The 11,267-nt window shown below is 45.7% G+C and overlaps 1 protein-coding gene across 1 annotated transcript; it reads right to left on the reverse strand.

Annotated features, from left to right (window-relative positions):
- Positions 1-191: 191 nt before the first annotated feature.
- LOC142557265 (uncharacterized) lies at positions 192-11,262 on the reverse strand. The gene has a single exon (XM_075668977.1). The coding sequence runs from the start codon at positions 10,788-10,790 to the stop codon at positions 9,480-9,482; it is 1,311 nt and encodes a 436-aa protein (XP_075525092.1). The 5' UTR covers positions 10,791-11,262; the 3' UTR covers positions 192-9,479.
- Positions 11,263-11,267: the final 5 nt, after the last annotated feature.

Genomic DNA, 11,267 nt, shown 5'->3' on the forward strand with positions numbered 1-11,267 from the left:
TCCATTTATCAGTAGCTCCATTTACTGAGAGGAATTGCAGAAGCATTGCGTGAATGCCAAACCAACCAACCATGCGGGTGGTCGTCCGTTTAAGCGATTCCCATATATAGAGATTCCAGTGCATCTGGGAAGTAACAGTCATGCACGGAAAACTCAGAGTTCAGAAATAAACGAGAAAGCCTGCAACGTAGTCACATGATGGGGCAACGTTTTTATTTGTAGAAAAATAAAAAGACAGGCCGAGAACATCTCTACTCCGGAGCGTCCAGGAAGAAACAGTCCCGCATGAAGAACTAAATGTTAATGAAGCCCGCAAATAAACGGGGAAGGTGAAACAATGTCTATCAGCGGCTAGGGAATGCACAACCAAAAAAACGCAGAGGTGCAATCACAGACGCCGAGTCGAAAGATTGAGCTTTCTCTGCTTCGCGACGGAGACAAGGGAATGATGGAAAGGTAGCGGTGGCATTTTCTTTTTTTATTCGTGTCTTTTCGTATATCACTCGAGCTGTGCTGCCCACGCTTGCAATGCAACAAAGAGGCTTCGAAGGCCCACTCGGCAATAATTGTCTATGAACTCCTAAGTGGACCGGCAACATTTGTAAAGGCGATCACGAAATGTTTGTGAACAGCGTTTATGAACTTGCGTCAAAGCAACCACGTCTCAGTCTGACAGGATCGCTATAAAGATGGCACACAAGACTTTTGCAATTTGCTCTATTCAAGCAATTTGTGCTATCCTTTCAGATGCCTTGGATAATGCTCAGGCTTTCCAGGCTATAAAGACTGTTATATCTGTGCATGCCTCCTGGAATTTATCTGCTTCTTAGAATGACTTGAAAGATTACTTGCACGCGAACGAGTTACAGTGAATGAGCAGCCCACGTGCAATGCTGAGTCCCGATTGTAAAGTTGTGGCGGCAGCAAAATTTCATAATGGCCCACCTACACTGTGGCCCTGGAAATATTATGCATTATAAAAAATGAGCCTGTTCTCATTGTCAATATAGTCAAAATAAATAGTGGTGTCATAATAAACAAATGCAATGTCATGCAATAAGGTGCTTTGAAAACGTCTGTTGTACATGCTTGATAGGTCCAAATTAAGTTCCAGGTGTGTTGCTAGCACCAACTCGATAGAGAGCCTAACAGGACAACCAACAAAATGACAGACCTAGCAAATCTGGCTAAAGTGGTTATAAATAAATAGTATATAGTGCTTTGGTAAAGCAGCCAGGCTAGTAGTTTTTTTTTTTTACTAACAGCCAATAGAACATTAGTAGATGATGCAGGCGTCCAGTGGTTAGTGAATGACGCATATCACAGACCATGACCTACAAAATTATCAACGCACTGCAGGCACCGGCCGTTGTTCACTGCACTTGTTCTGAACATGCCGCGTCATTTCTGGCAAGTGGTAATGGCAGCACTTTTTTTTTTCTCTCAGTTTCGGCATCAAAAACGTACATTTTTGCAAGCTTCTCTCGATGCATCCACTTGCATCAAACGTAAAATTTCGCATGAAGGCCGCTTCATGTCTATACTATCTAAAACTAGTCACCAATCAACTCGCACAAGACAGTCAAAGCCAGATCGTCAAAAATTTAATTGCTGTTCGTCGCCAGAAACCTAGCAGTGTCTTCAGCAGTCCCTTACTAAGGTGCAAATTCGTTTTTATGGTATGTGCTAGCACAGAGTACATCCGAACACTATGTGCGGCTGCCTTAATATAGGCAAAAGAAAAAGCAAAACGTCTTTCCACAAAAGCCACTTCAATTCTCTGCATAAGGGAAGTAAATACATAATAGCGCACCTTGGACAGAGCAGCGTTTATGGCTCTGACGGTGCTACCATTTGTCATGTGTGCCATCTGCTTAGCAATCCTTTTAAGTTTAAGTAGCTTGTAATACAAACTGGCAGCACAGGCACCTCCTCCTATAAAAAATACAGTGCTGTCCAGTCCTTTTCAACAAGGCAACACACTCTATCTGAAGTTCTCTACAAACAGCACTCATTGCTGACGGAAAGAAGACATAATCTGCAGCGTAGCTGCTTACTTGCTTAAGACACAGCCTTAAGATGTTAGTCGCTTTCTGAAGAAAGCAGAAGCCTATCTCTCACATTCACAAGGCTGCCTTTGACACCTTACTTCTTGCACCAGTCCTAAGCAGCCCTAACGCATGCCACTGTCGCAGACTGGCCAGAAGGATATGATTGTCTGGCGAAGGCTAAATAAAGAAAAGTTCCAAGAACTCCAATGAACACTAATTCTGTTTTGATGATTATTTGAGTCTGAGAACACTGTAAATAAACCTTAAGAGCACAACTTCAGCTGTCTAAAAGCTCTTGGAGCATGAAGCGGATACTCTGCATCGTACCATTATACTGACTCTGTTGTGAATGAACTGAACAAGGCCTTTACTAGGCAAGACCTACATCAACGACTCCAAGACAAGAAGCCTTTCCTAGAAAGCAACTCGAAGGCTGGCCCAGTGAATGTGAAAGATAAATATTACAATAACTCTGCAACAGCACCGTGAGTATCACCTAGCATTGAACTTCTTGAAGTGCTTTGACAGTCCTCATAGGAACAAAAAGAAAGAGAAAAAGAAGACAGCAGCAAGATGCTAAGAAGAACAACAGCAGCGGATATCAACACTTTCAACGAGGGTTCTACATCGAAGTGTCACAGGTCAATTTCAAAGGGGAACAGGCACTAGGTCACCGATCAACTCACACAAGACAGTCAAAGCTAGATCAAATCTAAAAACACAGACGCACACATTTAAATCACTGGCAGCAGAGTCACCGAAAAGTTCCAACGTCATCGCACACACATGAAAACCAAGCAAAACCTATAAGAATGATGGACCGTAGTTTAGCAGGCGACAGAGAGTGACAGACGACGCTCGCGTTTTTTTTTTCTTGCAACACAGAAACCAGATGATTGGCTCCCGATGCGAGTCACATGCTCAACAATGGCCTGTCCATGGCACAGTTGCAAACAGCATTTACCCAGCATGATCGCACAACACAGTTTTTTGGAATTACAAGAGCACAAAGGTGTGGTAGCGGAGCAGTTTGCTCATTTACAGCAGAGAGGCGAGTGTGTGGCAGAAACTGTGATGCAAGATGGCTAAAACAAAGTGGCGCTTTCAACCCCTTCTGTGTTTCGGATGAGCTAGGCTCATTTGCGCGGTTTTACTGGCAACAATTTTAGACGAGTGCCACTGATCATACACAACAGGTCAATTTCACCACGAGTTCCACCAACACCACTACTACTACTCCAAAGGAAGCCAGCAGTTGTAGACTTTAGTGGGCCGAATGGCAACTACGGTAAAAGGCATGAAGCTTTCCCATTTCTATTGTTATTTTTTTGCCATGACAAATTTAATCCTTGAGATCAAGAGGCAGGGAGTCAAGAACAAGATGATTCTACAACAGGAGTGACGTTGAGGAGACAGGAGTCTTTTTGTATACTTGTATGAGCTACGTCAGTTAAGATAGAATGTAACTGAAAAGAGCTCTTTCCCTTCAAGTACCACGAAAAATCCATAACAGCAATCTTCTCAGCATTCCCCTCAAGGTTGCCGTAGAGCCAGTTGTGCATTGAGAAAGCAGCAGACATCACGACACCAGTATGTTGTCTTTGAACGTATGAAATCCAATGTACATGCTTTTTAAAATTTCAGATATGTAGAGCTTTCCCTCTCTGCTTTAGAGATCCCAGATGGCAGCACCATACTGTGCCAAAAGAATAATTAGGAAAGAAGTTGTAGGGACGTGCTGTTGGTTTGTGTCGCCACAGGGCCCCATGGATTTGCATATGGGTATAACATGTGCATGCAGCATGGAAAACAAAACGTTAGCCGTATGTGCATGCTGCAGCAGTTCTAGCAACAATTTGTTTGCTATCAGAGAGAAAAATGGCAACGCTGTGACTAAGGTGCTGGTGAAAGCTGTTCTGAGTGCAAAATCGAGAAGGCACCAACAAGAGATTGCAACTGCCATATTCATTAGGTGAATTGCATTTCTGCTACTCTATGATCTTGTAGTTGGCACATATTAAAAATAATAATAATAATAATAATAATAATAATAATAATAATAATAATAATTTCATGGGAGCTGCCACCAAGAAAAACACAGAAGGGGTGAAGACCTTTTACTTTACATTCCAGCAATTACAATGACAATGCAACTCCAATGGCATAACACTCTTTGAAACCACATACAGACAACACATTTGCTGTCTACGCCTCTTGCAAGATGTGCGCTTACATACAGACAGTTTTTTTTAGTGTGGCGGGCATCAGCAAACACGTACTATATGCCACTTGAGATAGGCACACCTTGCTAGCTAGTTGCGCCATTCAAAGCAAGTGAGTGCAAAGCGTTCAAGTCTCTACTTACAAACGCCCCTTTGTACACTTTTGGTAAATAGCCAACAAAGACTGTTCTACTGCTCCGACTACAAACACACCCAGCACGATCGACACAGGAAGAACTAGCAAGTAGAAGCAAGACGCTATCACACACAAACGTACAATACCACCGCGTTCTCACTAGGTGTTTCAACTTGGCGAAACTGGAACACAGAGGGGTGCTCCCTCTACAACTTATTGTGCAGGAGCATGCATTACAACCGCGACACCTTCTGTATGGCTCCCAACGACGACTTCGCACGTTTGCAGACAGGCTGCAACACTCACCGGGCATTACAACAGGGCCAACAGAGGTGCTGTTTCAAACGCAAACATCAACAGCCTCTCTATTCTTCTTGATCAGTTACTGCACATTTCTGTGCACGTCAAACAGAAATGCACCGGAGTGTGGGTGTGACGATATCACTTACAGTACAAGGTAAAGAACACTCAACGAAGGCCTTCACTAGGCATTATGACAGCAAAGAATGCACAAAACGTTTCGCTACAACAGCTGTGTATAGCTCATCCAGAACAGAAAGTTCGTCAGTGGGATGTCCAAATACACTCCTTCTACACAGCCCTCTTTAGTCTATAGCCTTATCCCCCTGCCCCCTCTACAGCAGTGCTAACAGTACAGAGGTCACCAGCACGCACTGCGGGTGGTCTTGACACATGTAACAATTCAAATGAGTGGAGCATATACAGTGCCAAAGTTTGGCACTGTCAGTGGTTTTGCTTTTCACCTAAGACAGCAGCTCCTCACAATTTTTTTGCCTTGAGCAATTTTTGGGAACTTTTGCTGGGCCAATGCGGCTGAAATACGAAACAAAAAAACTATGAAATCCTTGATGTCACAGTGGCATCCTAGCATTGGGAATTCAGCGCGAAATTTAAGAAACTGAAAATTTGACCTTTATTGTCTCTTTGACTTATCAACCTATTATTCCGAAATTAACAAACAGAGTTTTCATAGAATGCTTTATCTGTTTAAGCTAATTTAGTGTTTTGCTTTAGTGTCCCTTTAAACATTATTAACAATTCTGATTTTGAGGTATTTCGTTCACGTGTACACCTTTTCACACAGTCTTTAGAGGGTTTAGGTACAAGAACTGCGCGGTGGAATATGTGCATACATTTTGTGTACACAATCTGTGCCCTTGTGTTGTTTTTCCTTAGCGCTCCTCCAAATAAGTTTCAAAATGTATATACAGTCCATGTTCACCTATGGCTAAAGCAGTCTTGCGATACTGCTTGAACCACGTTAATTGTTGAATTTACAGGAGACAACGGAACTGCTTCCCTGCAATTTTAATCACTTTTCACTTTCTTTTTTTTGGCTGGCAGTACCAAGATTAAGCTTTGTCATTTATTTGCGGACAAAGCCCATTTCAGTAAAGGATGCTAAATAGAACAAACAGGTTAGCACCAGTTTGCAGTTACGGCTTATTACGCTGCCCTCGCAACTCAACAAGACACCACGTTGTTGCCATGGGCCTCGCAATGTGCGGCGGTTGGAATGACAGGCAAGCATCGTTACAGCCAACAGAGTCCAGTCATGCGCACAATACACAGTAACATTCTGTCAGTTATGGTGTGCTTAGGTCCCAGAGCGCTCATCGCTAAATACTTTACTTGCGACATGTCAGCCTTCAGTAAAAAGAATACAGATGCTGAGCATGACTGGATCAGTACCAATTTTTGCCACTCAAAGAAGTCACTGCCAAAAGTAACGCAGCAAAAAAAAAAAAAAAAAAAAGTAATCCGTGCCCATGTCCATCTGATCCAAGGTGCAAATGGTGGCCACTACATCGGTGCCACTCTGCAGGCCCATTTCACGAACAAGCAGTGGCAACAAGAGATGCAGTTCAGAAAGTAAACTGCCCCGCGTGAAATGAGCGGGACGGACCTCAAAGCCCCGCCGCATCTGCGGAGTTCCAACAGATTGCCGGGCAAGTCCGGCTGGCGACATACACGAACAAGAGAGTCTTGCCTAGCCATTTTGCTCTCAGTGTGTCAAATTTTTGGATTGTGAACACGTCACATTCTTCAGCGTGGAAGTTACAAGGCAAGGCCAGAATTAGGTGAGCATCTTGCCAATGATTGAGTTTGGCATTAAAATGTCTGAAATGAATAATACTAAGCAAGCAAAATATGCAGTCACTGTGCAAAATTTGAACACAATAGAAGGTGTGGTGCTACCTTAGCATAAAGGGTGAATGCAGCAAGTGATGTAGTAAGATGATAGAGTGCTTGTTCAGAAACCTTTGCTCTGGGATTGTAGCGAAAAATAATTCCAGCCTTGCTATTGCCAAACAAAGCACAAGCACTTGTTATAACGCAAAAGAACGTGTTACAAAAGCTGCCTGCTGGTTGCCGCTACACGAGCGGCTTGTTAAAACATTTGACGCTCTGTACAAAACATGTACACTGGATTAAAAAAAAAAAGCATTTTTGGGGACATCCAAAACCAACTCGAATAAAGCAATAGCCTAACACATCAAACTGCCATCTAGTACACAATGCATACCTTGCTTGTGCATAAATAAATGATAAACACGCAATAGAATATTACTGGCCTGGATAGGGAACTCACCTAAAATATCAAGAACCGTTAACATCAGATTGTAGAGGCATGTTACTGAAATGTTAGAACCACTACTATCAAAATACACATCTGCACAATGCACAGCCTGTGAAGTACCTACCATCAGTACAAAAAAAAAAAAGGTAAAAACAATGTATAGAAATACTTCACAATAACCAACAACAAACGTAACAGCAAGGGAAGATGTTAAACGGTAGTTTTCAACTTGAAATCAGCAGTAAACCAGCCTTTAAGGTAGAAAAAGACGTATGTCGTCATACCAGTTTCGCCACACTAGCACTGGAGACAACACAAGGAGAAAAGCAAGTTTGTTCCACCCGTGAACGAGCCTTGCAGGGTTCCTAACTGAGACTGCACGCAAGAGAAGAATGAAGTAGCCCAGAATATACAGCATTCGTGGTTAAAACCTACATATATAGGTATACTGCCGGAGCAGCAAGTATAATAAAAGATTTGTTTCTGCTGAACCAACATTACTGCAGCTTACAGAGTTGCAGAATGGCAACACTTTGATACCTTGATTATGATTGCTTTCAAGCATGAAACGATTCCCCACTCTGAACAGGCAATGCATCACAGTATGAAAGTAAGACTGCACATCATTAAACTACACATCAACTTCACCGTGACTGCCGCACTTTAACCTCCACCACCGAGGCTCCCAACAATGCTCCCATCCTCGCTTTGCAAGCTTATGCCACTTTTGAAAAAAAAAAAAAAAAAAAACAATAACTGAGATTCAGGTGCGACCAACTCTCCATTTCAGTACACGACTGCAAGTACTTGACCAAATGTGGCGCTACTACATGACATCGATATGAGCATGGGAGCAGTGGGCACGTTCTGAGGCACGTATCTATCTCACAACCCGACATGACAGCAAACCATCACAGTTGCTTTGCACACTTGCAACATTGAAGTGTTTTGCTTTCCTGCACACTTCAATGTCCTTGCAGAGACCAGCCAAGCTAAAAGCAGCCAGAGTTACCTCAAATGGCAGACTTAAAGCTTTTACGTGCCTGGATATTTCAGCCATTACAAACTTCACAGCTCTTTATAGATTTCTGACAAAAACATGCCACACAACGTACATGCTTATTTCACCAAGCTTGACAGTCTGTATAACAGTGCTTCAAAACGATCAGTAAGTTAGCTACTGATAGTGCAACAAAAGGCTATTGATGGCATTAATATATTTCGCTATATGAAACTATCGATAGTATAACAAAAGCTATCGATAATAGCATTATCAATAGTACTATCAATAACATTACGATACTTCACCATTAACTGTGCTATCCAACAATGGTTTTGAAATTCTTCGCTAGTGATAGTTCCATAAATTTTGCGATAATTGACCACAAGTAACGCTCATTTCATGCAGGTGGGTACAGGGAAATGTCATCACGTTTACGTCATAGCGTTTGTGTGGGTATGTCATGTGGTTTTAGGTTATCCATAGTGTGCTGCCTATAGTACTGTCCATAGTTTTGTACTATCAACAGTGTGATAATGACTCAACTACCCATATTGATAGTTGCTGCAGGGCAAACAATTTTAGAAACACAATTGCATTTCCAGCCTCTATTTCACGATGCAGTTCCTGGTTTCTCATAATCTATAACTTTGCATCACTAGCACGAAAGCCAAGTTTGGCAGCGTAAATGATTACAACATACAACTTCCTGAATGCTTGAAGACAGCATAAACTGCATGGAAATACATTAACACATTATTCACGAGTGCCCATTAGTAGCCGAGGCTGAGGGGCAGCACTGAGGTATGCCGTTCCCACAGATCAAGGAGCCAAGGTGGACAGAGAAGTAACCAAGCTGGGTCACTATAGCCGAACAGGCAGAAACCCATCACCGGTTCAAGTAATTGTGCGCACACAAAATTATTTGTCTTCACCTGTCTTATACCTGTCAAAGTGTCTGTTCCAACAGGTTGCAAGACTTTTGGTCCAATTGCTGCAGCTAGTCGTGGATTTCTTTAAATTACTGTCGTAATTTATTTAACGCTTCTTTACTGCTGTAATTAGGCTGTGCCTAATTAATGTGACATGGATGTCCTTGTGCAAGTGGCACAACCTGGCGCACTGCAGAGCTCAAACTAGATATCAACCTCTGTGCAGGCCCTGTGCAAGAAAACCTTGCTACCTATGCTTCGGGGGCCTGTCTACATAAGCTTAAAGCTGCGCATCGACAAGCCCGCATTTAAACCCTCAACAAACGTTGTAAATGAACACCAATGACTGTGCACCAGAGGCAGCAAAATGGCGTTCCGCGTAGTAGTGTCTCACTACCTCAACAGAAGTACTGCAATGCAGGTGGCCATTTGGCTTTGTGCGTACCAGCTGGGCACCCCATGCCTTCCATGCGTTAGCCGGCCCGCAAGCGCTACTTTCACCGACGAGTCACGTCAACGGGCACTTGCGCCGCTCCTCAGTAGAACCGCGTCGGTTGACCTGGATAGCCCGGGTGCCTCTGTGCGGCCGCCGCGGCCGCTGCCATGTGATGCTGCTGAGCGGCCGTCAAGTAAGACGAGGGTTTCGGCTGCGGACTGGCCAACGCCAGCGCAGCCGACTGCGTCACAGACGAGGCCAGTGTCCGCATGGGGACCATGGACGGCTGGGACACGTAAAACTTCTCGTCGTGGAAGCGAGGCTTCTGCAGTCCGTGCGGGGGCTCCAGGGCTTGGGGAACCACAGGCCCTCCGGGATACCCGGCCGCGGCAGCCGCCGCCGCCGCAGCAGCAGCGGCCTGCTGCTGCTGCTGCTGTTGAGCGGCAGCAGCCTGTTGCTGCTGCTGCTGCTGCGCGGCGGCGGCTTGCTGTTGCTGGTGGGCGAGGTGGAAGTTGTGCGTGGCCACCATCTGCTGCTGCTTGGCGACGGCAGCTGCCGCAGCGGCGGCCGCCGCCGCCGATTCGGCGTGGTGGTGCGGGAACTGCGGCGTCGGATATGCCGGATAGGGCACGGGCGCGGCGGGTGCCATGGCTGTTGGCACGGATCCTTGACCGGGCACGTGTGCGTAGTAGATGGGGCCGTGGCCCGGCGCGTACGCCGGGATCAGTTTCGGAGCCCCGTACGCCGCCGACCCGGGAATCTGGGCCTTGTACGCGTAGGGCTGCTGCGGCGAGAAGCCCGACTGAGGCGGTGTCGCTTGCTGCTGGGAAGACGACGATGTCGCGGCTTGCGACGACGGAGGCGGAGGAGACGGGGTCAGCGGTCTCTTGAGCGGTGCGCGATGCAGTACGCTAGGGTTCTGCGGAATTGGTTGCGCCAACTTGTACATTGAGTGCGCACGGTTCATTTCCTGGATGTAGAGGTGTTGTGGGCTCGCCGCGGCAGCGGCAGCCGCCGCTGCAGCTGCCGCAGCGTGCTGCTGCATTGCGGCGTTGTGGTGCTGCTGCTGAAGGTACTGGTGGTTGAGCGCTGCCATCTCGTTGGCCTCCTTCACGAGAGCCCGTTTGCGGGTGTCATCTTCGTGCAGCACCTTCTTGAGCTGCATGAATAGCTGGTGCTTCTCCTCCTTGAGGGTGACCAGCTTCTTCTCCGACTGCTGCACCTGGTCGCGGATCTCCTCGAGCGTCATTGCGTCCTGGCGACGCTTCAGTTCCCGCTCGCGTCGTACCCGCTCCGTGGCAGCGTCGGCCTCCTGTTCCTGCTTTTTCTTCTCGCGCTGTCGCATGATGTGGTTCTTGAGCGCGGCCCACATGGCCATGCTCATCTTGGGACGTTCCACCAGCGCTGGCATGACGGTCGCACGGTCGCGTGGCAGCGGCGTCGATGACCGGAACAAGGACCCGCACTTACGCCGCGACGCTGGCTCACTCGGTTTCTTCACCTTTCTTGCTCGTACGGTCGACAACCTGAAGACAACGCGACAGACCACAACCTAAACCTCCTCTTGAGAGCGCAAAAAAATACTGATGATGTCAGTGCCACTGGGAGCTGCCAAGTCGCGCTGAGCGAACAAAAGAACCACGGCTTTATCACACACTTCAGTAGCTGCACCACAAATAAACGTGCACTTCAAAAATTGACAACAATGTGTGATAAAATATTTCACTTTTCAGTTGTCCTGTCACCTGTTGGCGAAAAGCTAAACTAATATTTCAATTCTAATAAATATCTTTTTACAAAAAAAGTTTGAACAATGCCTCTTAGATAACGCGACAATCTGCCAGCGCACAAATAATTTAGTGAAGCAAATTGGTGCAACTTGATTTGA

This window comes from Dermacentor variabilis, chromosome 9 (assembly GCF_050947875.1).
Source record: "Dermacentor variabilis isolate Ectoservices chromosome 9, ASM5094787v1, whole genome shotgun sequence".
Lineage (NCBI taxonomy): Eukaryota > Metazoa > Arthropoda > Arachnida > Ixodida > Ixodidae > Dermacentor > Dermacentor variabilis.